At 39.0% G+C, this 27,932-nt stretch overlaps 1 protein-coding gene across 2 annotated transcripts in view; it reads right to left on the bottom strand.

Moving 5' to 3' along the window:
• AP3D1 (adaptor related protein complex 3 subunit delta 1) overlaps nt 1–27,932 on the bottom strand; it is a 54,998-nt gene that overhangs the window by 15,399 nt on the left and 11,667 nt on the right. For both annotated transcript variants that reach the window (XM_034437742.3, XM_034437743.3), the window contains exons 2-21: nt 23,102–23,197; nt 20,912–20,992; nt 20,240–20,320; nt 18,514–18,621; nt 16,442–16,571; nt 15,085–15,224; nt 12,991–13,064; nt 11,272–11,321; nt 11,073–11,122; nt 9,985–10,033; nt 8,302–8,447; nt 7,798–7,946; nt 6,037–6,267; nt 5,646–5,877; nt 5,358–5,503; nt 4,988–5,129; nt 4,493–4,564; nt 4,288–4,363; nt 2,097–2,296; nt 54–127 (exon numbers count right to left, since the gene is read on the bottom strand). In XM_034437742.3, the coding sequence (XP_034293633.2) occupies nt 54–127; nt 2,097–2,296; nt 4,288–4,363; nt 4,493–4,564; nt 4,988–5,129; nt 5,358–5,503; nt 5,646–5,877; nt 6,037–6,267; nt 7,798–7,946; nt 8,302–8,447; nt 9,985–10,033; nt 11,073–11,122; nt 11,272–11,321; nt 12,991–13,064; nt 15,085–15,224; nt 16,442–16,571; nt 18,514–18,621; nt 20,240–20,320; nt 20,912–20,992; nt 23,102–23,197 (2,327 nt within the window). The remainder of the gene's footprint in view (nt 1–53; nt 128–2,096; nt 2,297–4,287; nt 4,364–4,492; nt 4,565–4,987; nt 5,130–5,357; nt 5,504–5,645; nt 5,878–6,036; nt 6,268–7,797; nt 7,947–8,301; nt 8,448–9,984; nt 10,034–11,072; nt 11,123–11,271; nt 11,322–12,990; nt 13,065–15,084; nt 15,225–16,441; nt 16,572–18,513; nt 18,622–20,239; nt 20,321–20,911; nt 20,993–23,101; nt 23,198–27,932) is intronic.

Below are 27,932 nucleotides of genomic sequence, written 5' to 3'. Positions count from 1 at the left end.
ACATTTTGGCATGAATTTAAGAGGGTTGTGCAAGAGCTAAGATTTGTACTCACTTATCTAAATCAATATCCAGTGCCTTGTAGGGATCATTTGGATCCTTGTCATCCTCATCACTGGGCAGAGCATTCTAGATAAGAGGCATAAGAGGGAGAAAATGAGTTTATGTAAAAGGGAAAAGTATTGCAATCCCTGTTTCTCCAGGGTGATTTAGATTTCTCCTGTTTATGGTGTCCTAAACCAATTAATCCCATTTCTATAATTCCCCCTCCCCCCCTCATCAAACAGTTTTGGTGATGAAAGCAACACTGGAAAAAGTATTTGTTGGCAGCAGTTCATATTTATTTCATTCTTTGGTGCCTGACTTATAGCGTACTAGCTTTGAAAGCTGGGAAGATAGCCTATTTCGTTGAAAAACCAACATCCATCTACAAGCTGTGCCATTCTTGTAAAATACACTGCTCAAAAAAATAAAGGGAACACAAGCAGAAGAGCGTGGATAGCTCAGCAGACTAATGCATTGTAATTTAACTCCAGCTGTCTGCAATTAGTAAGTTCGAATTTCACCAGGCTCAAGGTTGACTCAGCCTTCCATCCTTTCTAAATTGGTAAATTGAGGACCCAGTTTGTGGGTAATAAGCTGACTTTGTAAAATATACAAAAGTATGAAGGCTATTGCTTAACGCATTGTAAGCCGCCCTGAGTCTCCGGAGAAGGGCGGCATATAAATCAAATTTAAAAAACAAAAAAAAAAAACATCCGAGATCTGAATGAATGAAATAGTCTTATTAAATACTTTGTTCTTTACATACAGTAGTTTATACGCTGCTCAAACAACTAAAGGGAACACAAAACTACTGTATGTAACTGTTGTGGCTCCGTTGCCTGAGCCTGGGCTATCGACAGATGCAGACTCTGAGAGTGAGGGAGAGGAGTTGGCAAGGCCTCCTTCTCCAGGACCCTCCTCTCTGGCAATGCCTCCGGAGGACACCGAAGGCCAAGAGATAGGCCCAGAGCCAAGCACGTCCCCGCAGCCACAGGTGGACAGCGACAAAGGAGATAAGTGCTGGCTGGACCCTCGGCAGCGGTGCAGGGAGAAGCGTGCGCAGCAGAGGGGAAGGCGTGCCAGAGATTAGCTAAATCACTGGACCACACCCCACAGGGTATAAATGTGGGTGGGTGGCCGGTTCAGTTTGTGACGAGCAAAAACTAGAAATAATCCATGATCTCTGCGTTACTGGACTTCTGCCTGCCTTGTCGGACTGCATTTGGACTAATCCTTGTATTGTTGAAACTTTGCCTGCTTTATCGGAATGCTTGCAGTCTAATCTTTGTTTTGTGTGAGTAAAGTCTGAATTGGCAGCTAGCCACTGGGTTGCTGCCAGTTTTATCTTCAAAGATTTTGTCGTGTGGCTTATTAACTCCGGGCCGTGGGGGTGCGTGTGTGGGACGGGGACAGAACAGTAACGAACAAAGTATTTAATAAAGCTATTTCATTCATTCAGATCTCGGATGTCTTCTGCTCGTGTTCCCTTTATTTTTTTGAGCAGTATATATAAAGAACAGGATAACTTAATTTTGTATGACCTGGGGCCTCATTCAAAAGCTCTCTAAGTGGTCAATCTGAACCTCTGGCAGATATTTCTTCTCTGGAGAGACACTAAGAGAAAGAAGAAAAAAGAGGGATTGAGAAAGAGAGAATGAGCAACTGTACCTACTTGAGGCTGTGCTTCATCCTTTATTTCTGCCAGGCTCTGCCCACCATTTACAGGGCTAGGCCCAAATCTAGCAACTGTCTTAAGGATCACACAATGGAGCAGGAATGTGAACCAGAGTGCCCTTAATTTATTTATTTATAATCGGCCTTTATTATTTTTATAAATAACTCAAAGTGAGGAATATACATAATACTCCTTCTTCCTCCTATTTTGCTCACAACGACGACTCTGTTAGGTGGGTTGGGCTGAGAGGGAAAGACTGGACCAAAGTCAGTCAGCCGGCTTTCATGCCTAAGGCAGGACTAGAACTCACAGTCTCCCAGTTTCTAACCTGGTGGATGGAAGTCTGCAAAGGAAGGCTCAATGCCCTGCAGCACTTACTTCTGGCATCTCCTCTGTGATAATATCCACATGCTGGGCGGGCGCAATATCCTCATCGCTTTCTGTGTGCAGGGAATTGTGGCGACGGTTCTTGCCCCATTTTTCTTTCTTCTGCTTCTTTTTCTTCTTGTCTTTCTCCAGTTTCTGCTGGTGCCGTCGCTCTTCTTCCAGCTTCACGTATTGGTCAGATGCTGGTAAGCCTGATAAGGCCAGAAGAGAGAAAAGTAGCCTCCAGAAGGGATTGTATGGAGGCTGGCTACTGAACAAAAGACAGCTTAGAAAAGAAAGCTTTCGCTTTGATTAAGGTGCTGTCAAAACAACTCGATTTAAATTCTGAGAAAAAATGACAAGTCTGAAGAAACTGCAAACTTTGCTAATAGATGATGCGCAGATGCATCATTGATCATCCTGTCTGGGAGAAGAGAAAATATCGAACCATATCATTTCCACCTGCTATCTTTATAATTACATAAGACAGTGTTTTTCAACCTGGGCCACTTTAAGATGTGTGGACTTCAACTGCCAGAATTCCCCAGCCAGCAGATGGAGAAACACTGACATAAAGTAACAATAAGAAAAAGTTGAGATCTCTCACCTGTCACCTATCAGCATTTATTTCATAAAGTTATTTGAATTATTTCATTAAACAGAGTCATGATATAAATTATAACCTGGAAGTATTCAAACCTGCCTATTTTTCTTTCCCCCCTTTTTTCCCTTGTACATTATGTCTTCTAGATTTTAAGGTTCTGAATGGGGACTATCACACTACAAATAATTCTCAAGTTACAACGGTAACTTGCCTTGTGGTCATTAAGCAAATCCATGATTTGCTATTGGTGCACTTTTGCCAAAAACTGGAACTGTCAGGTTTCAGCAAAATAGCAATAGCAATTAGACTTATATACTGCTTCACAGCGCTTTTACAGCCCTCTCTAAGCAGTTTACAGAGTCAGCCTATTGCCCCCTACAATCTGGGTCCTCATTTTACCCACCTCAGAAGGATGGGAGGCTGAGTCAACCTTGAGCCTGGTGGGATTCAAACTGCCAAATTGCAGGCAGCTGGCAGTCAGCAGAAGTAGCCTGTAGTACTGCACTCTAACACTGTGCCACCATGGCTCATCACTGTAATGTGGTCACAAGACTGTGAGATGCTGCAAACAGTCATAAATTCAGCCCAGCTCCGGTGGGGGAGCGAGGCGACTGTTGGAATTTCTGATTCAGATTGAAAGTCGCCTTTTTTGGTTGGTCATAACTTTGAACAGACATTAAGTTGAGGACTATCTGTACTGACTTTTTAAAAGTCGGTTAGGAAGTTTTTGACTGAAAAGCAGGATACTAAGATCATAAACTGACTGATTGAATTAACCAGTTAAATGTTGCAGTCCTTAAAACTGCTGTTTTGAATGTTATTGTTTGTCTCTATGTTGCACTCCATTTTTAAAGATTTCAGTTTATTGTATTATATTCTACAGGACTTTGAAGTGCATTTTAATTTTTTTTACTATTAATAAGAACCTAATATAGACCAGGTTCAGAAACTGCATGAATTGCCCTGACAACTGCCATTCATGCCTTGAACATTGAACAGTTGGATTACTACAACACACCCTATGTGGCTAGATTTTAAAAACAGAAATATTATGCCAGGTATAATTATGCCCACATTTATTTTGCCCAGCCAGCTTGGTGGCATTTTGTGTAGTTGCCCCCTCACTTGGGAAAGTGTTTCTTTCAGAAATGCATGCAGTATTCATGCATTCTGTAAAATGGTTAAAATTTGTTTATGCTATCCTAGTTTAGGTCCTAAAGAAAAGTCATAGATTTAGGGTGTATGTATCACACATATACATGTGCTTCTGTGTCAAGAAACATACTGTAAATAGGCCTGGAAAGGGCATGAATGCTGGGAATTGGCTTTCCCGGAGAAACAGAGGGAACTCTGCCCAATCTTCTGTCCTTCTCTAAGCAGCCAGAATGCCTTCTTTATTAACTATACTCATGACCTGATTTTCAGATTCCTGTACCAGATTTTTTTGAATTTCTGAAAACTTTGGGGTTTCTCCAAGCCTCCTAACATCTCCCTATTTCTAAATAACAATTCCATAAACAACAGCCTTCAAATCTGACCAAGGAATATAGACGGGATGCTAAGCAAATGATGCTGAAATCCGCCATAAAATTCTCTTACCAGGAACTTTTAAAGGAACAGAGAGATCGATCTGAACCACAGGTATGTGCTCAACACCAGGGCTATCCTGGTACCTCTGGAGAAAGCAAAAAGAAGAGGAATTTAGTATGAATGCCTGACAGATGCATGCAAAAAACTTACATTAAAAAACCCGATTGTTAGATAAGTATCACTATTTTTATTCCCCCAGATAAGCCTTGTTTACCTTTTGTGGAGATGGAGAACTTTTAATGTAGAATGGATTGTTTGCCTGCTCCTGTTTCCTAACTTCTCGACGCTTTGAAACAAAAAAAAGCAAACAAACAAAAATATTCAGAACTAGGATTGCTGTCATTTGGGTTTCATTTATAAAAGGAAATTCAAAGATGTTTCTTCTCCCGCTTGAATAAAAACTAAGAATCCCGGATCAATGTAGAAAAGTCACTTGCATTGTTAAAGAGCAGGTAAGGATTGAATAAGTTACAATCAGTCAGACAGCTTCAGTGTTTCAATCAAAGGACCAGTACTGTTTTAGTACATTTTCCCATAAAAAAAAAAGTTAAAATGACTAAAATTTTGTTAAATCGTGAAACCACACATACAAAGTTCCTGGGAGTCCTTCAAGACAATTATTTTTTTTAAAAAATGCAATGAACTTTGAAGCCTTCCTCCCACCACCTTATGCACACTGGAACTGGCCCTATCCATTCACCCAGCTTACCCTGGCCAACTCCTCCTCATCCATTTCAGGCTGCCGTTGCTTTGAATGTCTTTGCTCTTCATCGTGGAATATGGTCCTTGGTTTTTCATCTTCAGAATCGCTGTCTGAAGGTGGCTCATTGATCCAAGCATCGAGATCCAAACTGTGAAAGGAATGAATCTATTTCAGGTTATGTGAGAAGATGGCAGCCAATCTTTTAATCTTCATCCTGTTCTTAAAACAAAGGTTGCCAAGCACCCCACCCCGCATAATCATAAATATCTCCTGGTTCTTCTAAGCTCTATGGTTTATGAGATGGGCCAAGGCTACTTAGGCTACAGAGCTGGACACTTAATATTATCATCCTACGGGAAAAAGCAGAGCATCTCACCCTTCTGGGACTGGAACTTTCTTCTGAGCTTTAGGTGCAACAGGGTTAAGCTCCCCGGCAAATAAGGCAGTCACTTCTTCAGCCACAGGAACCTCTTTGATCTGAAGCTTCTGGATGTACTTCATGAGCTGGAGGATGCAGGAAGCCTAAAGATCAAGAATGAATGAATGAATGAATGAATGAATGAATGAATGAATGAAGCTTTCCTTTCACTCCAAACCCAGCAAAATGCAAAGCTGAAAAGTCAATTTGGAAAAAAGAAAAAAAAAAAAGCCGGATTTTTCTTACTCTCTCCTGGACTTCAAGATCGGCGCTCTGCACAAACTGAGGCAGACGGTCAATCATCATCTGGGTTGCCTCCTGGGCCACTTCCTTCTCACCAGCCTGCTCCTTTTGCTGCAGAATTGAGGCATAAAGCTTCACCATGTTTTGGACATAAACTGCTTGGATGTGGCCTGGAAGAGTGGTCACTTTAGGCCGCAACATGGCTTCGAGGGTCTGCTGGGGTTCTTCAAGGTGTCTGCAGTGAAGAGGAAAGCTTAGGGAGTTTTTCCCCACCCTTGTCCAGGACAAGAAAAGGGAAGTCACAAGAAATGCTTCAGACATCAGGGACAAGAAGAGAGAACTTGGCTTCTTGACAACCCTTCCTTTTCACACCACCAGATTCCTGGGCACTTACTCTGAGAATTCTCCACATATCCAAGCTGCGGCGTATAGCACCTCACAGATTCCATTCCTCTGCGTGTTGCTGGCCAGCAAGTGAGCATTGTCCAGAAGCATGGCCATCTGGGACACAGCGAATTTGCGGATGGCCTTCACTCGGATTGCCACGTCTAACATCTGGGAGGCAATGAGATGGCCATGCCTTGTACCTTCCAGCCGTGTCAGCTCCACTAAGATGCTGATGTACCTGAAGCGGATAAAAAGAGGGTACCAATGTGCAAGCAGAGAAACCAAGGGGAGACTATTATTATAAAGAGGAGGCCTATTGGCAAATTTCATGCACGCTTCATGTACACGGCGATTTTCAACAATTCAAATGTTAATAGCTCTATTATCCTTACAGCTTCTACACTCAGAAATACTTTACTTACCGCTTGTTAATTTCTTCCTCAGCTTGCTTTTAGTTTTCAAAATCTAGTTCCCAGCCTAGGTGCCCCTCCTCACATCATTATATGGCCATTGGTAGCTTCTGCTTTTTCTGTTCCTCTCTCTGTTTGTTCTGCCTAGCCTTTATCTGCCTTTATCAGAATGGCTCAAAAGTAGTTAGCTACAGCTGCCTGCTCCAACCCTCCTGTGATGCCAAGGCTGCTCCAACACCTATCTCCTCACAAAATCCTATTAGAGCCATGGGGTACATACATACATACATACATATTGCATTATTACTAATTTCTAATTTCACACAATGCTGAATTAGAAATAGATAAAATTTTCTTTGTGTGTTGTCTCTCTCTGCATGTAAAACAAGCAGCCTTTGTTGATTGAGATTTTTTTTACCAATTTCTTTTTTTAAAAATCATAGCTGTTAAAAACAGACTTTGTGGCTCTAATTATGAGGAAACCCAAAATAATCCAATATAAAGTGCACATTCTGAGGAAAACAGCAATTAAAGAAAACAAAAAGGTTGAGTAAGACTGAAAGATTAAAGGATGGGAGGCACATTTGGGGAAGAAATGCTATCCATAAAAGGAAAGAAGCAATAGAATATATAATATGTAGTTTATTAGCTATTCTTTGGTTCAAGAGCCCTCCGTACCACATCTCCTTTATGGGAATTTTGTTCATGTGTCCATGGGGTTTCTGCAATGGCTGGAATTTCAAAGCCTGGTTGTAAGTCCCTTGGTTCAGCACCATCATAACTTCGAACAGCTGCTGAACAAATAGATACTAAGTGAAAATTACCATATTTTTCGGAGTATAAGACACACCTTTTTCCCCAAAAAAAGAGGGTGAAAATCTGGGTGCATCTTATACTCCGAATGTAGCCTCACCCAGCTTCTCAAACGGAGATTTCAGAGGCTGAAAAAAAACCATCAGAAATGAAGCTTCAGAAAAGAAGCCCCCAAACAGAGCTTCAGAAAAAAAAAAAAACCCAAACAGAGCTTCAGGGGCTTTTTTTCTGAAGCTCTGTTTCGGAGGCTTTCAGAGGCAAAAAAAAAAAAAAAAGCAAGGCACAGAGCTCACAACCAAGGAACCTGTTGCTAAAATTCACCTCTGGGAACAGCTGATTGGGGGTATTCTGGGAGGCCGATCCACCTGCCAATCAGCTTTTTTCTTATTTTCCTCCCCAAAAACTAAGGTGTGTCTTATACTCCAAAAAGTACGGTATCTGTATTATGTAAGATTTAAACTTTACTTTGGAGGAAAACATTGTATAACCTTCTGAAATCCTCCTGAGGCTATAAAGTAGGACCTAAGTATGTGGTAAATACTGACCATTCAAAGTTTGTGATGTATTGGTAATTAGACTGGCTACATATATCAATGATTTTGGTTAGCAGCTCATCCCTGTAAGTTGTTCCTTCAGCTTTGTCTACATGGATCATCAGCTTCTTCACAATTTCCATCAAATTCTTCTTGGACACCTGTAATAAGGGCCCAAACAAACAGAAACTCAGGCACCAGTTACCAAATGTTGGTCTCTATACAGGACATGGGAAGATTTGATGCAGTTTGGCGGAAAACCCACAAGATGTAGCAGTGAGCGACACCAGATACTTCATTGTGGAAACTTTTGACCTCCCAGTTTCTTTGCTGCCTTGAAAGTGGCTTAGGGATACAACTGCTTAAACAAATAGTAAATGAATAAGCTATCTTAGAATCATTTTTTCATTATTCTCATTATTCTCATGACCATATTAGCCACTCTAGTATCTAGGAAGACAGTTTGCTATTTAGGGTAACAAATTAGTCAGGATGCTCAGTAAGAACAAAACCTACCATTCCATACAGAAGATCCAAGGCTCGGAGGCGGATGGACTCATCCTTATCGTCCAAGCACTGGAGAATGAGATCCTTATGAGACTGTACCGATTTAGGGTGTGTTTTCAAGATTTTGGACATTGCCAGCAATCCCAAATATTTCACTGAGGTAAAGAAAGAACACATACACACACAAAAGAAAACACGATTCAAAAAAACTCCTTGTAAGGGCCCTCTCCATTTCTGCAAGAACAACGTACACACATGGTGATCAAAGGATCAAATTCCAGTAGTTTGAAGTTTTGTTCTGATATAGAGGGTAAACTTTGTCCGTGTGTGTTGGATCTAATGCATTTACTAGATCACAAATAGGAGGAACAAAACCATTTCTCTTACATTGGTCTTATTGCGCTGACCAGTTCTGTATTTTCTATTTAGATTTGCCGAAGCTCTCCACTGTTTCAGACAGGAGTGCCGGCTAATACTACTTGGAGATGCCAGGAATAAGGAGGCACATGCAACTGATTTATCATCATCATCATCATCATCATCATCATCATCATCATCATCATCATCATCATCTTGCCAAGTTCACCAATGGTATTAAAAGAGAACCATTTTGCACATATTAATGGTAACAACAAAGAAAAAGAGAGATCCCATTCTGCAGTTTTCTCAAATCTGAAATCCTCTAGAGTACAACATTATTTGAATTCCCAACCATCTTTGTCTGCTAAAGGTAACACATTTGAAAAGCACCGGCTTGGGGAAGATTAACATACTAGAAGCTGTTTTATAATCTCTCTGAATGCCAAAAGAAGGGCAGATCTGTCATTCTTAAATCAAAATTTCCCCTTCCTTTCTTTCTTTGATAAAACATTCTTTTTCTTCTCCTTTCTTATATATAAATACATATCTATCATCTTACTTCTTTTGGGGATAAAACACCCAACTTTCACTTCCATTTAAGAGAGATGGACAAAAGCACAGCCTTAGGTTAGTTTGGCATCTTTTGATAAATTGCATTCTTTGTCACATATTATCCACATTTTCCTAAAGCCTATGTTCAAAATTCCCCATCCATTTCCCCATCTGTGGCAAACTTTCTGCTATTCATGCGCTCTACGTTTATGTGCAGCAATAACTTCATGTTCCCCGTCAAACCTAACAATTTGACTTCTGATGCATTATTTTTTAGATCCATGCTCCTGGTTGTATTATACCAGCAATTTAACATTCACTGAATTTCACTTAAGTTCTCTGACAGACAAACACATATCATCTGCATACTGGTGTATACAGGTATATAGATATAGATATATAGATATATCCCAAACTAATAGATCATTAACATCAGTAAGCATTCAATAAGCTGAACCACCAAAGAAACATTACACATCTGTAATTTACTCCCTGCTCAATGTTGAACCATTCACTAACCACCCATTATATATGTTTTACTATAATTATATACTATACTTATTTCATTTAGCAAAATTTTCCATAATTTAAGCCTATTCACTTTACCAAATGCTTTCTCTAAACTCACAAGTGGCTGGGAGGGACTGAGCATCACCAGAAGCAAAATGTATGTACTTCCCCCCCCCCCCATTTTAGCTATTTCAGTTTTAGAATACAGCACCTAGTTCCTTGGCATTAATTACTACTACCTTCCAAGATGGCAGTATTTCTCATACTTACAGTTTTGGTCCGAGTCTTCTATCAGTATCCTCAGCTTCTGCACACAGAGCTGGAGAAACAGCATATATCATTAACCTCTTCTGCAAAGCCAAGGATTTTCCTTCCTCTACACCTTAAGGTCGTTTATTCTTTAGTAAATGTCAGTAGTTCTTACTAACAGTGGAAGACCATTCCTGGTGGAATAAGGGCACAGGGGGAAGAGAAGACCTGCTCTAATCTCAACATGGGTGGGCAGTCCAGTTCTTACTGAGGGCTCCATTTCCTGGGGGAGCTGCATGATAGGGCTACAGAAAGAAGTTGATATGACCATAATAATAGGAATCAGTTTGGTCTAATGATTAAGGCCCCAGGCTATAAACCAGGAGACTGTGAGTTTTAGTATGCCTTAAGCATGAAAGCCAGCTGGGTGACTTTGGGCCAGTCCCTCTCTCTCAGCCCAACACAACACATGTCACACAGTTGTTGTTGTTGTTGGGGGGAAAATAGGAGGAGAAAGGAGTATTAGATATGCTCATTGCCTTGAGCTGTTTATAAAAATAAAAAGGCAGGATAAAAAAAAATCTAAAGTAATAAAAATAAGTAATAATAAAAGTGGATGGAACAGCCTTTCATTCTAACACCCTCAGCATTCTTTCCACCCCTTAGTCTCAGTCAGTCTCATTTTCCTTCTAATGCATGTCCTACCTCTAAAGCAGCACAGAAAAGAAATATATTTCCTGTCAATGATCTGAATTGATCTAATGCAAGGGAGGTTATTTTTTAAAATATCTGTCTGTATGTCTGTCCGTCCATCCATCCATCCCAATCAAATGGGACTGAGGGTTTCATACAAATAAAAACCAAAGCTTAATATGTCCCACATATTACTGGAATTACATTGCTAAGCTGGCCCATCTGCTCCTGAATGCTTTGGTGTGTTCTGGGGATACCCACATATAAAACAAGAACCATCTAGCCACCTGCACAGATTGTAACATGTCCTCTCTAGAATATACTGTATATCCACTCTAGATGTATAATCAAGACACCACAACATTCAAAGCCAACACAAAATAAGAAACAGACACCAAAAAGTGAAAGCCTGTTACCTGGATGCTTGCACTGTGGTTGGGCATTCCCGAGGAAAGAGAGATTAACACTGTGAAAAAGTTAAGGATACACATATTTAATTTCCAGTCAACTTTTCCTGGAAAAAAAACTAACTCTCAGACCGATATATCCCCAAAGTATCTGCTTTTCTTTTGTACTATTTAGAAAATGTAATATCCCTCAATGACACTTCCTTACCTGCTATCACTGTGTTCACACACTCATAGAGGAGTGACATGGCTGAAGTGCTGAGGAAAAAAGACAGACAAATTACTGCATTATGAGACACAGTTAGCCCCAGAAGTTGTTTCATCAGAAAGGTGACCATATGTTTTCTATATTTTAAAGAATTAAGGTGTGCAAAAACATTGAAAGAAAAAAGGCCTTTGATTTTTGCACTTTTTAATAACCTGGTTTCAAAAGAAATATGAATTTTAAAAAAACAAAAGCTAGGCTACATTTTTCATTTGTAATTAGATTCTTAAAACCCCAATCAACAAATTTGAACAAATCCACTCCATGCACTCAAATATACTCATTATTGCAACAGAGAGCCTTATTCATAGTCACCCATGGTTTAGTCATCTCTTGTCTAGATTATTGTAAAGTCTACGTGAGCTTCCCTTGAAAGCCACTGAGAAGCTTCAGCTGGTTCAAAATGTGGCTCCACCAGCAGTCAAGGGCATGTCATGATATTAACCTCCATCACAAGTGAAAGTTCATCACAAGTTGCACTGGAAAGTTGCAATAGACTTTCAGGTGCAATTCAGGGTACTGGTAGTCCTCGACTTATGACCAAAATTGAGGCCAAAATTTCTGTTGTTGAGACATTTAAGTGAGTTTTACCCCATTTTATGACTTTTCTTGCCACCGTTGTTAAATGAATCACTGCAGTTGATAAATTAGTAACATGGTTGTTAAGTGAAGCTGGCTTTCCAGTTGATTTTGCTTGTCAAATGATTGCAAAGGTTGATTACATGTCTTAGGATACAGCAATGGTCATTTAAGTATAAACCAGTTGCCAAGCACCTGAATTTTGATCACATGATCATGGGGATGCTGCAAAGGTTGAAAGTGTGAAAAATGGTCGTAAGTCACTTTTTTCAGTGCCATTGTAAAATTTGAACAGTCACTAAATGAACTGTTGAAAATCCAGGACTACCTGTATAAACCTGATTTGAGGGTGTCTTTCTCCTATTATGTCTGTACACTTGTAAGATCTGACAGAGTTTGCATGCTTTGAATCACATCTATTAAGACTGCAGCCTCCAACCTTTTGGGCACCAGGGACTGGTTCTATTTACTTTAGAAAAGTGACTTTGTGAAAGAAAACAGGATTAAATGGACACTTCTTTCTTCCCTCTAGTCTACAGGTAGTTCCTTGCAGTTTATATGATCACATTTGGGGCATTTGGCACCAGCTCCCAGTTACGGTCATTTGCAGAATCCCATAGTCACATGACCACAATCTTGAGCACTTTTTTGCTAATTTCCAGCATTTATTTCTGGTTTCCAACAAAAAACACCCATTGAGGAAAACCAGTTCACTTAATGACTGTCACAAATAAGGATGTAAAATTATAGTCACACTTAACAACAGCCATAACTTACAACATTAATTCCGGGCTCAATTACAGTCATAAATGGAAGACTATCTGTACTACCTTCAAAGGGATAAAACAACATTCTTTTTGGTGCTGTCTTCGGAATCATATTTAAAAATTGCACAATGGTGACAAATAAAGAAGACAGTCAAACCAATGTCAACACACAGGATACCAGTGACTAACTTTACCCAGAAGCACAAACAGTTTCACTGAATTATTTAATACCGACATTAAAATATACAGATGGCTGATTAGAGCCATCTCCCCCAGCCACCAAGTTAAAAAAATCTAGAAGAATTAGCTGACTTACCTATGTATTAGATTGGTCAGGGGTTCTATCAATTTTTTTCCTAGCCTGGGTTCCAAAGGAGTGAGAGCACCAAACTAAAAAAGAAAGGAAATTATTTAGTTGTTGTCTCTGCATAATTGCTAATTCTGTAAACGTTATTAGACATACAGCAACAGACCTGAACTGCTTCAGAAAACTACACTATTAGGCAAATTCAAACTATCAAGAAATGAATTGACACAGTGCTTAAGGCTAATCTTAGCCATAAAATAATTTGTTTGGTTGTGGCTCAATGTGTTAGGCAAGCCTTTGAATTGTTGAGTACAACTAGTGTTTAGTATTGCGTGGGAATAACATCAATATGGGTCTTTCAGACAATGACGAAAACCAACCAACAAGGATTCAGTCACAATAATTACATTATTTCCACCATCAGTGGCAGGATTCCTCTTTGCATTTGCTCAGAAAGAGAAGAGTTATATTACAATCATCTCTTGCCTGTTGACTTTCCACTGGTTGCATAGTATAGAAAGGGAAGGCTGGGTTTGATCTGATCAGCATACCTCTACTCTGTGGAGACCAGTGAGATACTTAGCAGACTAAAAAAATTGTTTGGATTTAAAAACCAGTTCTTGACCTTAAATAGTGGTTGCAGAAAACAAAGGAGGATTTCAGAATTCTGCTAGATTATAAGAAAGGCCAGTCAATCCATTATCTTCTCATTATTGTCAGAAAGATACCTCAGAGAAGCCCATGACAAGGATGGATAAGCAAAACCCCATCCAACAATGGCTTAGTAGCAACTGATAATCAGAGATACTTATGTTCAAACACAGAAGTTCCAGCTGGTTATTAATGATTAATAAACAAATACTTGTTTTATTCTTCCCCCCCAAATGCCTAGCACCCTTTCAAAACCGTTGCTATAAATTATGCAGCAAATTTTATGAAAATTTTAGACTTGAATTTAATGTTCTGTTACACTGTACTATATAGAGATCAAAAGAGAAAATATTTATCTATACTACAGCTTTCTAAAGTTAAAGACAATTTTTTCTTAAAAAAAAAAAAAAAAAGAGGGGTATTTTTGCCTTAATCATCTGCACCTCTTTCAGCTGTTCTTAGAAATTAGATACCCCAGACTTCTTAATCCTATTCTTCCAAACACATACACACACCGCAGAGAATATAGAGTTGCAGACACCTTTATTTTTGCTATTCTACAATGGCCAAAGATATGATTCCAGAACATTCACACTGGCAGCATGAAGGTCAACATCTATCGTTTAAAAATTATCTGCCTCGTTCTCCCACGGGACACATATAAATAGAATATAGAACACAGACTAATAGAGCTGGAAGGGACCTTGGAGGTCTTCTAATCCAGCTTCCTGCTCGAGTAGGAGACCTATAATATTTCAGACAAATGGTTGTCCAGTCTCTTTTTGAAAGCCTCCATTGATGAAGCACCCACAACTTCTGGAGGCAAACTGTTCCATTGGTTGATTGCTCTCACCATTAGGAAATTTCTCCTTAGTTCTAGGTTGCTTCTCTCCTTGGTTAGTTTCCAACCATTGTTTCTTGTCTTGTCTTTTGGTGCTTGGGAAAATAATTTGACCCCCTCTTCTTTGTAGGAGCCCCTCAAATATGGGAACAGTGCTATCATGACCAACCTGTTCTGTGATCATCAATAGTTACAATAACGGGTAAACTCCATTATGGTCATAAATCAAAGATTACTGTTATATGATCAACAGACCAAGGCCATGTATTACTGACTATGCACACTCAGTCCTGTTTAATTCATAATTTTGTTTTTTGTAACTATGACTGCTTTTGGAAATAAGGATGAGAAGTTAAAAACAGCCATTAATGGAATTGCTAGCAAGCAGAATCTTTTTTGCTCATTCTTGTTAGTTTTCTATCCACCTGGCAGATTTCTACTAGTTCTTGCCTGAAAATCAACAATTCCCCTCCGAAGTCAGTTTTACAGTCTGCTGCTTTTCTCCACATCAGTTTGTGTCAGCTGCTACACCTCTGAAGTGACAGGGTTGTGTTTTTCACACCACATATACTGATAAGAGACACCAGCTGCCAGGACCTGCTAATACTTGCCAATTTTATAATTTTAATGAGGACCCAGTTGTTGGTGGATGACGTCATCAGCTTAAAAAAGAGTGGAGCAAGAGAGAGATAATTCTTTGGATTGCGTCTGGCTAGCTCACATATAACATTCACAGCAGCTGATTGGACACCTGGAGAAAAAAAACAGAGGGTGGAATATCTTAGTAAGAGGGGCTGTGGGGCTCATAAACAGCAACTAGAGCAACGCTTTTTTCCTTAATTAATGTGCAAGTTAATCCATGTAAAACAACTTAGAGGAATTTGGAGATAGAAAAGCCCATCAGATTCTTGCCCCACAAGAATGTTCCAATGACACATGAAAGGAGATTTCTAGCTGTACAGTATTTGAAATACAGGCATGCTCACAAGATATAGTTGAAACTTGAAAGCCAACTCCTCATTCCCACTATGCTACTGTTTAAACTGGCAAAGTATTTAAGTTCTTTACCCTAATATAAATGTGAAGGATGAGTAGCTTTTTCACAGTCAATAAAAGCTTCATGGCTACCAAGTGGGATCCATGCCAAAGTCCTGCATTCAGATCCAACCCCTCTATAAGCTTGGTCTTCCAGATACACTGAACTATAACAGCCAGCATGCCCTAAAGCTTGAGAGCACTAAGTTGGGGAAAAAGTGAACTAGCCCCCACACTGTAAAGACAGAGTGCAAAACAGGGAACAAGATAACCGGGCGGATGGTAACACTGACTTTCTGCCTAAAAAAAACATGGGGTGGATAGTATTAAGTTAGAAGGCAGAAAAGTAGAACATTGGGGGATCCTCAGTGTAGAAAGTAGAACATTCCCCCCCAACACCACTGCAAGAATAGACTGTTTTAAAGGAGCAGCAAATTCTGAACTGAGAGAAAAGGCATATCTGTTGTCTTCTCACGTTCTACATTTAATAAAAAAACACTTAACCCATATCTCCACATCAAAACTTTCTACTTGGCAAGGCCTATTTTGTCTTTCACAGAGGTTCAATAAGGGAAATGGGGATATACAGTAAGGTACAAAGCTGCTGTGGTATGTAACAGCTGTGCTAATCGGCATATTTAATTTAGCTCCAGCAATGATCCTAATAAACGATTTTTGGGAAGCTTTGAGCTTGATGAGTTAATCTGTCCTACATTTTTTTTTGCACTTCACAATCACCCTGTACATATGCATTAATAAATGGTGTGCAAAGCTGTTTATTTTGGTCCTAGAATGTTATATACAAAAATAAAGAATCTGGTATACAAGTAACATCTCAATTACTGCAAAAGACCTTATCCAGATTTATTTAAATGTACACCTTCTTCCCAGGTCAAGAGTCCCAAACCGCTTAGAATCTTCTGGATCACTAACCAGGATCTGGGTCTTCCAGTTTCTCCTTAAGGCGGGGGAACGCAGGCCGAAGGGATTCGGGATATTTCAAAAACACTTTATACATGATTAACACTGCCTTCTTCCTGATGTAAGGCTTTGTGTGAGACATCTGCAGAGAGAAAAAGCTTTTGACACATATTTTCACAGCAATTAAATCAAGACTCCATTTAATCACTCCTGGCACTAAAAATTCAGAGGATTTCTTTCCTGTGGCAAGAAGGAAGAAGACATCCATTTCAATGTGATTTCAAGCCATGAAATTTGTCATGCTCTTATCAAGGGGTAACATATTCCTATTTGTTATCAGTTAGATAGCCTACAATGAGAAGTTTATTACACCTAAAATCTGTGGATTCTCATAGCTTTTAATAATATTTGAGGTCTCACTGCCTGGGAGGAAAAGCTTCCTACTTAGGTTTGCAGCATATTAAGCCTCAGAATCTAACTCAATATACTGTACATGCACAATGCACAAGCGGGAGGCCTGTCTGACCATAGGTTTTAGCAAACAGGCCTTCTGAAAGTTGCTTTGGGGGGGCAGAATGAAAGGGAAAGAACACAATGCCACCTGTCAAAAGAACTAGTGACAACAGATAGTTTGTTCTGGCTTTGGGGTTAACAATTGGTTACCCAAAAAAGGTAAAGGTTCCCCTTGCACATATGTGCTAGTCGTTCCCGACACTAGGGGATGGTGCTCATCTCTGTTTCGAAGCTGAAGAGCCAGCGCTGTCCAAAGACATCTCCATGGTCATGTGGCCAGCATGACTGAACACCAAAGGCACACGGAACGCTGTTACCATCCCACCAAAGGTGGTCCCTATTTTTCTACTTGCATTTTTTATGTGCTTTCGAACTGCTAGGTTGGCAGAAGCTGGGACAAGTAATGGGAGCTTACCCTGTTACACGGCACTAGGGATTCGAACCGCTGAACTGCCGACCTTTCGATCGACAAGCTCAGCGTCTTAGTCACTGAGCCACCACGTCCATTTTGTTACTCTAAGTATATATAAATACACTGATAATTTTAAACAATCCACATGTAATATTTCTGCTATGAAATACATTCAAACAAAAAAGGTAATGTTAGGAATTCCTGTTTGTAACCACAAAGGTAAAACATTTAAATAAAACTATGCTTAATTAATGGATGTTAATTATTCTTCAAATAACATTTGAATAAAGTTTGATTGCCTTGTGGGGGAAATCAATTTGTCTCATGGGAAACTAGACTGGAATCCCATTAATAATTGAATTAATCCTATGAAATCTTGAAAATTTCCGATTCCTTGACTTCATTGTATTTATTTACATCAGGGTTTTCCAAATTGTGGGGCATTCCTCTCTTAGGGAAATGTAGACAGAACCCAAGAGAGATATGAAGGACCTTTTTTATTTTTTATGTCTTTATTAAAAACAAAAGTTCCATTGTACTATTTTCATTGTTAATTTGTGTTCATTTTGATATTTGGATTTTTAGAGGAGGTGTGTACATAAAGATTATACTAAAGGGAGATGTAATGGCATAAAGTTTAGGAACCTCTGCTCTACAAGTTTAAAATTTAGATATCAAAGAATGGGAGAATTAAGCACCAGAAATCTACTTTCTTACCCAGCTCATCTCAATCAATCTCAAAATACTCAATAGGTTTGGACTTGGTTAGTACTTGGACAGGTTTGGACTTGGTTAATACTTGGACAGGAGAAAACAGAAAATCCTAGGGCTAGAGTCTATACTGGAAAGACTAAAAAAAATCCCCAAAGAATAGCAATAATGTCTGTACAGTTGCCAAAAAGCTCTACATACATGCTTTATAGTCACTAGGAATCAAATTCAATTTAGGGCATTTTAAAAACAAGTCAATAAAGATTTGTGACTGTAACCATTGTTTTCTGCAACATTTCACTGCATGTGACTGGGCCACAAAGTATGTCTCCACTGCTGCTCTTGATATTCATTTGCTTTGAAAACATTTCTTCCTCACTTGGAACAAAGAGGTTTGCTCAGGGTGAACAATGCAGGTAGTGTGGACGGCCACTCTCCAGCTACTCACCAGAGTCATGATGTCGTTTGCCAAATCTCTAGCAAGATCGGGAGTCACAAAGCAGGACAAACCCGTTAGTGCAACTCCAGTATCATACTGATTGGGGCTACTCAGGTCCTAGAACAGTAAGGTAGAAAGGTGGGAGGAAGAGAGGGACAAGTGAATGAGATAAAAAATAATTTTTTAAAATTTTTGGAAGTATGCTGCAGATTTAATATTCATATTCAAAATTCACTGTCAATCACATACACTTTTGAAAATGTCAATCACTAAACGACTCGCTCTCCAAAGCATAACGTATCATCTATAAAAACTCTTTTTGGCTTTTAGAATAGAATAGAAATAGAAATTATTAGAATTAGAATTATTAGAATTAAAATTATTAGAATAAGAACAGAATAGAGTGGAATAGAATCATCAGGGTGGAAAGAATTTTTGAAGTTTTCTAATCCAACACTTGCCTAAGGCAGGAAACCTTATACTATCCCAAACAAATAGTTATCCAATCTTTTCTTGAAAGTCTCCAGCGAGGTTTCAATGATTGTTCTCACTGTTAGGAATTGTCTCCTTAGTTCCAGGCTGGATTTTTCTTTCACGAGATTCCACCCACTGCTTCTTACCCTACTCTCAGGTGTTTGGGAGAGTAAGTCAACCCTCTCTTTTCTGTGACAGACTTCATGACAGCTATCATGTCACTCCTAAAGCTGCTCTTTGTTAGTTCCCTTAACCGTTCGTTTTTTTTTTTTTTAATTTGATTTATATGCCGCCCTTCTCCGGAGACTCAGGGCGGCTTACAGTGCGTTAAGCAATAGCCTTCATTCTTTTGTATATTTATACAAAGTCAGCTTATTGCCCCCATAATCTGGGTCCTCATTTTACCTACCTTTGAAAGGATGGAAGGCTGAGTCAACCTTGAGCCTTGGCGAGATTCGAACCTGCAGTAATTGCAGGCAGCTGGTCTTAATAACCAGCTTAATAACAGGGTGCCTTAGACCACTGTACTACCAAGGCTCTTTAAATATACAGAAACTCTTCTTGGTGACTGTTCCCTCAGATGAATCTGTTTGCTTACTGATGTCATCTCTGGAGACCCTTCTTGGTGCTCTGCTTGCTGAGAAGAATTTAGAGACAATGAAGATTGGTCCTTTCAGCTACAGCAAGGGTGTCAAACTCGCCGCATCAACTTGCTGTCACGTGACATTTCACTGTTTTTTTCCCCTTTGCAGACCTGGGGTGGGCGTGGTCTGACGCACCTGGCCTGCAGGCCACCAGTTTGACACCCCTGAACTACAGTGTTCCTCATTTCTACTGTCATTGCCTTGGTGCAGATAAACAGAGTCTTTTTTGAAAGGACTTGAATTGTTTTCAATGCTATCACATTGAAAATAAAGTCAAATAAAGTTTTGACTTTATTCTGTCTACTTTTAAAGTGTTTTGTTGATTATAGCTCGGCATAAGTATAATACAGAGCCTTGGTGGCGTAGCGGACAAAAGTGCTGTTAAATAGCACTTAGCTGCCAGCTGCCTGCAATTACTGCGAGTTCAAATCTCACCAGGCTCAAGGTTGACTCAGTCTTCCATCCTTCCGAGGTAGGTAAAATGAGGACCCGGAATGAATGAATGAATGAATGAATGAATGAATGAATGAATGAATGAATACATACATACATACATACATACATACATACATACATACATACATACAAGTGATGCAAGCCTTTTTTGGGGAATTTACCTTTCGGATCTGGTTAGTTGTCAGCATTATAACATCTGTCCCTTCATGAAAGCACTGAGAGGCAGCCAAATATCCGATCCTCTGCAAAATGAATAAAAAGTAATCACTATCTAAGACTCAATAGAGTTGTGGCCATCATCTGAGAAACAAGGAGTCTAGTAAAATATAGGCTGTAGGTGGTACAAAAGAATTGCATTAGAGCAACAGCTGGGGCTCTCAATAAACTACAATTTAATAGAAATATAATAAGAGGGAAGAAATACAGAAATGGTTCTGGATGTACAGTTTAGCTTTCTAGATCTAACTGTAAAAGTATATTTAAATATACGGGCAATATCAAAATTACAAAATCAGAGAGGGACCCAAAAGAAGGCATCTAGCAATGATGGGAGTTCAGGGCCCTGCACAGCTTCTGACACATCTTACTGACTAGCAATATCAGAATTTTGTACAGTAAATATTACTTTGTTGACATAAAACAAGATTGTACAATAACTTTTACTGAGAAGAACTTAGCCCATTTTTACATTTTGATTAAAAAAAAAAGATACAAACTGTTATGGTCCCAGCCTTGACAAGCAAACGTCATTCTGCACACACAGAATTTAAAGTCCTCAATAACAGCAATTCTTGATGGTTTCTAACACTCCAACTTTTATATAGACCACTTACTTTAAAAGTGAACTTAGATGCACTCATGACTTCAATGATGTTGAATGCTGCCCAACTGATATCATAGCCCAACATCTGCAACTATTAAAGAGATGGGATGTGGGAGGAGAAACAAGGCATTAATCTCGAAATAAGAGATAAATCAAAGTTCCCAATATATTTCTATAATTCTAACTTGTAATAAAAGAGGAATAAATTGTAAAAAATATCAATTAATGAATAAATGAAAAATAAAAGTGTTACGTGGTTGGGAAACTCAGTCTGAGCTTATAGAGTTGTTTAATGCATGTATTTATTATTCATTAATGCATATGTATTTATAATACATAAAGTGAAGTGCGTTATGAATGAAAGGATGAAAATGTACCAGTATGTCAAAAAAGAATAAATTTGCATAATCTACATTGTTGTGTTCATATGAAAATAGGAATTCACAGGTAACAGAACATGTGGGTATGAAAACTGGAAAGGAATTATAGGGCCAACTATTTTATACACATATAAAAAAATCTAGAATAAAAAGGTGAGTCTATGTACCTTAGTACAGGGGTCCCCAACCTGTGGGCTGTGAGGGGTTTGCAACTGGGCTGCGGAAATGGGCAGTGAGCATATGCCTGTGCAGCTGCACACGCACATCCTCACTTGCGCGAGCAGATGAGCGCATGCGTGTTCAATTTGCATGAGCAGCAGGCGCCTGCTTATTTCACTCATGCGAATAGACTTGTGCACGTGTGCGTGCTTGCCGGCTGCTCACACGAAACCATTCCCTCTCCTCCCCCAACCAGTCTGCAAAGCCAGAAATGTTTGGGAACTCTGCCTTAATAGATGGAATAACTTACTAATTTTAAGACATGTAAATACTAGTAGAAAAGTAGTTTATTGCAGCAATATTATTTGAAAAAAAGACAAATTTGTATATATTAGAGCAAGCTTCTGCTGATTTTATGATAATGAAGTCATTGTCTTGTATAAAGAAAGTTGTGAGTAGGAGCTTGCCTAACAACCCACAATCTTCACTTAATGACAGGAACTGGGAATTCAAGGATTGCTGTTGCTAAGTGATGGGGTTACGTGATGTCACACTTTTCTACTGCATTGCTTAGGTGATGGAAATTCTGGTCCCAACTGTAATCATAACTTGAAAACTACCAGTACTTATAAAAGGCAATATATAAGAAGTATGCCAATGTGGGGTAGAAGCTAGTATGGTTTGCAACAATGGCAAAGTATGGAGAGAGATATATGACGGTGCTGGTGATTTCTTTTTTTATTTTCATTCTTCATTCCAGTAGTTTCTTTTGCTATATTTCTTATTCTTTCTGTGCTTTGCATAATGATACTTACAAGTGAAGGGTATCGCACGATATATTTATAACCAAAAGCGATTCCAAAACAGCAAAGAACACCACAATCAATATAAAACACAAGCTTTTAAATTAAGTGACTGTATATTATTATCACTTGAAATTTATTACAGCTGCCCACTTCTATAGGCTGGGCTGCTTACCAATGCAAATTAAAAATAATAAAAAAACATTAAAAACATACAACCCTATAGGCAGTCCAGACTAAAACAATCCAATTATTATAAATCAAAAAATATGGCCAACATAACATTTCTACCTTAGAGGCCTTTCAAAAGTTGCTGCCAACCTGTATTTTTGAAACGATTGAAGGAGAAATGATTAAAGGAGTTGGGCCCACCCAACACATTTCATCAGACCAGTCAAACCTAGTCACTTATATAGCTTTAACCTAGCCAGTCTGCAGAATCTTAATTGACAGGTTCCCAGAGAAAGCCAACTCTGCCTGATCTTACAGGATAGGCAGAAACCACAGGAGATAGGCGGTCCCTTAAAAAAAGGCTCTATGCCGTTTAGAGTATTAACGATAACAACCTTAATTTTGAATTGCACCAGGAAGTCAACTGGTAACTAGGGAAGCTCACAGAATATAGGCACAGCATGGCTAACCATCACTGCTTGTACTGCTATGTGCTGTACCAGTGTAGTTTCCAAATGATTTTCAAAGGCACACACATATAGGAAGGCATTGCAATAGCTCAACCACAAAGCAATCACATCCTTTACCAGATCTTCCAAGAAATAAAATGCTATTAATATATCAATGAACAGCTCTGGAAAATTCAATATTCTATCTTAGGACATTCTAAATGAAGAAAATACTCACGTAGGTGAGCTTGCAAACAGCATTTGCTTTCACAGCAATATTATCCTGCTTCAGTTCTTGTTTGATCTCATCAATGCATTGAGAGATGTACTTTGCCTGGAAAAGAAAAAGAAAAAGAAAAAGAAAAGTGAGGTCATTGGTTATAAATAGGATTCTGTCAAGCCAGAACTACCCAAATTACCAATAGTTGTAAAACTATTGGTAATTATTAAGTTTGTCTGCCCTAAGGACACAGATAACAATTTCTATGCTGAAATGCAGCAGGACTGCCTGTCTTTAAGAGTTCATCCATTTACTCTATGACTAATTCTGATATTGGATTTTTCCCCCCCAAATATCAAGAAACACAGTATTAGAAATCCTCTCACAAAAGTAAACTGACCCCTGCAAGGATAGGTGACTTGAAAACTTTCTGCACTAGGTGTGATTAAAATATCTAATTATCTATTTAAACACAATCTTTTTTTGCTCTTCAACAAAGGAATGGAAGAAGGTAGTCACAACTGGGAGGCTGCTATGTCAAATCATGACCTAGTCTAATAATCTTAGTTAGCAGGATAGGAAAAGCATGATCTACAAAAATCCTCACTTAGTGATCTCTCATCATTGGTTTTTCAAAGTTAATGATGGTACTAAACAAAGAGGCTTTTATGACCTGTCCTCAAAGTTGTGGCCACCACAGGGTCCCTATGGTCATGTGATGATTCGAGAGCTCAGCAACCAATGAGCATTCAGGATAGTTTCAGTGTCCTGCAGTCATGTGATTGACAATTACGACCTTCTCTAATGGTTTTCAACAAGCAAAGTTAATGGGGAAGCCAGCAGGAAGCTGCAAGTTGCAATCATGTAATGTTGCACAACAATCGTACATGATTTGCTTAATAATTACAACTAGCTGCTGGAACTACCGTTACAAGTTAGTGCAGTCATGTGATTTTTTTTCATTTTATGACTGTATTGTTAAGTTCCTGGTCCCAATTATGCTTGTAAACTGAGAATTACCTGTAGTATATTACAGGTAGTTGTAGTAGGCTCTGGCCAGTAATGTGGCTTCCTGGAAAGTTCTTCATTAGAAAACCTATCTTTGCCATGAAATTATCCAAGGAATACAATAATAAATTTGTGTTAACATGCAGTAAAAAAATGCATGTTAATTTTAAATGCTAAACAAATATCAACCCTTCTCCATAACTGACTAAAGTATTTTGAACTGAAATTAAGAAGTATTGAAGGAGCAATTGTGGAGCTTCTGTTTGTTGTCAGCTCTTTTCCAATACTTCATCTCTGGCTTGCAGAATATTGGGAGGATTGTGCAAACTTGCAGTTAATCCTTCTGCACTGTTATCTGACTCTGCCAAATGGTTTCAGATTTCTTCCAGCCGCACCCAACACTATGGACTCTCCCATCATTTGCCTCTTGGAAAATGCTTTTAGTCACAGGATTTTGTCCTATCAACTCATTGAGGCATGTGAAGTGATTGGTGAAAGGGCCAGATAAAGAAACAGAAGTTCTACAACCCTCAGTAAGAATTCAAAGTCAAGTAACATAAATTTAAAACAGAAGTTTTCAAACTTCAATAAAGAGTACACAGCTCTGTTCTAAAGCATCCGCTCTGAATGCAGACAGTCATAGGTTCAAGTGGTGAAACAGCTCAGGTAGCAAGACAGAAGCCCCTTCTTTAGCATGATATTTTGGGGAGCCATTGCCTGTTAAAATAGACAATATTAAATCAGACAAATAGTCCAAGTAGAATTCATCTTTGTAAACTGCTCTGGGATTAGGAAAAAAATATGGAGGAATGAATGACCATTCATACTTGACACTCACAAGGTCAGACCAGGGAACCGCACAAAGATGCAACATGCAGCCTCTTCTCTGTGCATCAATAAAAGTAACTGAGATAACCCAGCCTAGATAAAATGATCAGAGCAATGATTCACATGGAAATGTGTAGAAAATTCTCCTATGTTAGGAAGTGTATAGGGCTCAAGGAATTCTTAATTTTTGAGGACATACTTGGAAACTATTAATTTTAAGAATGTGCAACTGGAAATTCAGATTACATTTCAATGTCATGTTTCAAGTTACAGGTAGTCCTCGATTTACAATAATTCATTTACAATGACACTGAAAAAAATGATTTATGACCATTTTTCATTGCAGCATCTTCATGTTCACGTGACCAAAATTCAGACACTTGGCAACTGACTTATTTATGACAGTTGCAGTGTCCCGGAATCATGTGGTCACCTTTTGAGATCTGCAGACAAGCAAAGTCAATGGGGAAGCCAGATCACATAACAACCATGTTACTAACTTAACAACTGCAGTGATTCACTTAACAATTGTGGCAAGAAAGGAGCAAAACTCACCTGCCTTAAGTCTCATTTAGCAATAAAAATGTTGGGGCTCAATTGTTTTCATAAATTGAGAACTATCTGTAATATGCAAATCAAAGGCTACCAAATCTGGATTACAGTACAAACACCTGAATGCAAATATCTCTTTGCTCGGGATAGCTTTGCTCAGATTGGACTCTATGTAAGTCTCAGTTCATGGCCTTCAGAACCTTTGCTAACTGCATAGATGAAACCCAACATGTCCTTGCTTAAGCAAGGCTCAAGGTTGACTCAGCCTTCCATCCTTTCTAAGGTAGGTAAATTGAGGACCCAGTTGTGGGGGCAATAAGATGACTTTGTATAAATATACAAAAGGATGAAGGCTATTGCTGAGCACATTGTAAGCCGCCCTGAGTCTCCAGAGAAGGGCGGCATATAAATCAAATTAAAAAAAAAAAAAGCATCAAATTCTCCGGATGACTTTACTTCTTGCCATGTTAATTCCTGGGATATAACAAAGATAACTCCATGGATGCTTATTTGAGCTACTGCTGGTCATACTCCATTGCTTTCAAATTTTGAAACAAGCAAAAAGACTCAAATTTCACATGTCTCTGCAATTCCACCTGGAATATGAGATGCTGAGAGAACTTCTTGTTCAGTATGCAAGAGATCTTTTAGTATATAATTCTTCATACTAAATATTTGATGGCTATGTCACAGCAGAAGCATACAGATGCTATGGAGTCCATCACCTGCATATCTAATTCTCCAGATCAGGCTAAACAGTACTTGTAATTGTCAAGAAAACTGCAGCTCTTGCTCTTACGAACTGTGTCATTCCCAAAGCCACAGCAAAATGTGTGGATAACAATATAGGTAGTTCAACTTGTTGACAGCAAACCCACAAGTGAAAAAAAGTCACCTCTGAATCTCAACACTAAAAAGAACTGAGCAAAACCAATCTGATATTTATGTAAGCGTTGGGAAATACCCAGTTTGGCAGGGAGAAGGGGTCAAGCATGGAGCTAGCCTGGAATCACTGCACAACCAGCAAAAGGGCTAGGATTGATCCTCTCTCCCAGTTCCTTGGAGACTTATTTAATTGTTCCAAGGGTGGGCTCCCAGAACAAGGAGATTCCTGTATTATAGGCAGAACATAATAAAGTAGTTAGCTTGAGCTCTACTTGTGTAGTTCTGACAATAAGCCAAAGGCAGCCAAAGGTAGCTGCTCCCCCCCCCCCAAAAAACAGCAAGAATTCTGACACCAGCAGGAAAAGACAGGAAAATGCATATGAAACATTTAGAAAAACCATAATGTAGTTTTCCTTTAATGGGTGTGGACCAAGCATGTCAGTCCAGAAATTCCACTGAATGGTCTAGGGACTTGCAGTAAATTCCATTGAATGGTCTAGGACTTACAGTATTTGATTTTGAGGCCATGGAACTTTTTTGCAATGGAATATGGAGCAACAATTTGAGTAGCTGAGGGGGTGCTAGTAGTAAGGAAGTACTATATATACAAAATTTAAATCTTTCTTATTTCCAGCCTTGTCTGTAAAGGTTACATATATAGAGCTCAATAAATGATCTGTGATGGCTATATCTGAAAAGCATGCACACAGATGTATCTGTATATTTTGGCTTTTTCAAAACCAGAGACTAATTCTGGTAGCAAATTTAAGTTTTCTCTCACCATATTTGTTTATGTTTTTGAGTCAGCCTGGACTCCTGGTGACCACCTGGACTAGTCTCTGAAATTTTCTAGGCAAGATTTTCAGAAGTGGCTTGCCACTGTCTTTTTCCTAGGGTTGAGAATGAGTGATTGGTTCAAAGTTACCCAACTGGCTTTGTATCCAAAGCAGGACTATAACTTATGGTCTCCTGGTTTCTAGCCTGATGGTTTAACCCCTACACCAAACTGGCTCTCTGCTCTGACCATTGAGAATGCTATGCACTCTGGGGAGAATATAGTATAATGTGTGCTCAGGAAAACATCCAAATATTATGACTGAAATACTGATCAGTTCAGGACACAGTATCTCAAAGGTAGAGACATTTCCTTATCAAAAAGATTCTTGCTAGGATGGAGTGATAGCCATGGAGACTTGGAGCTTTTCAATGAAAATTGAAAGTATCCTGAGAACACTATATGGAGGAGGAACAGCATTAGCAAGAAGAAAGATTTGCCTTCCCCCCTCACCATCACACTTCTCCCATCTAAAGCTGCTGAAGGTCAAGTGTGATTTTTAACACTCTTAAACGAAGAGTCATTCTGAACTGCAATTGGCCCATTGTGGAATATATTCCTGCATATTTTACAGTGCATATTAATCAGCTGGGCAATAGCAACTCATGGCAGCTACAGAAACATAAATCTAAAACATGTAAGATGTATGTATTTCAGGCACAGCATCACCAAGGCAATTTACACCCTTTTCGGTTTACTGAAGGTCAAAGCATGTACATTAACTGAAACAATGGCCTAAAG

The sequence above is a fragment of the Pantherophis guttatus genome, chromosome 1 (genome assembly GCF_059756535.1).
Source record: "Pantherophis guttatus breed Tessera chromosome 1, ASM5975653v1, whole genome shotgun sequence".
Classification (NCBI taxonomy): domain Eukaryota; kingdom Metazoa; phylum Chordata; class Lepidosauria; order Squamata; family Colubridae; genus Pantherophis; species Pantherophis guttatus.
Note: the sequence above shows the minus strand (reverse complement) of the source record. Positions and strands in the feature narration are given on the sequence as shown.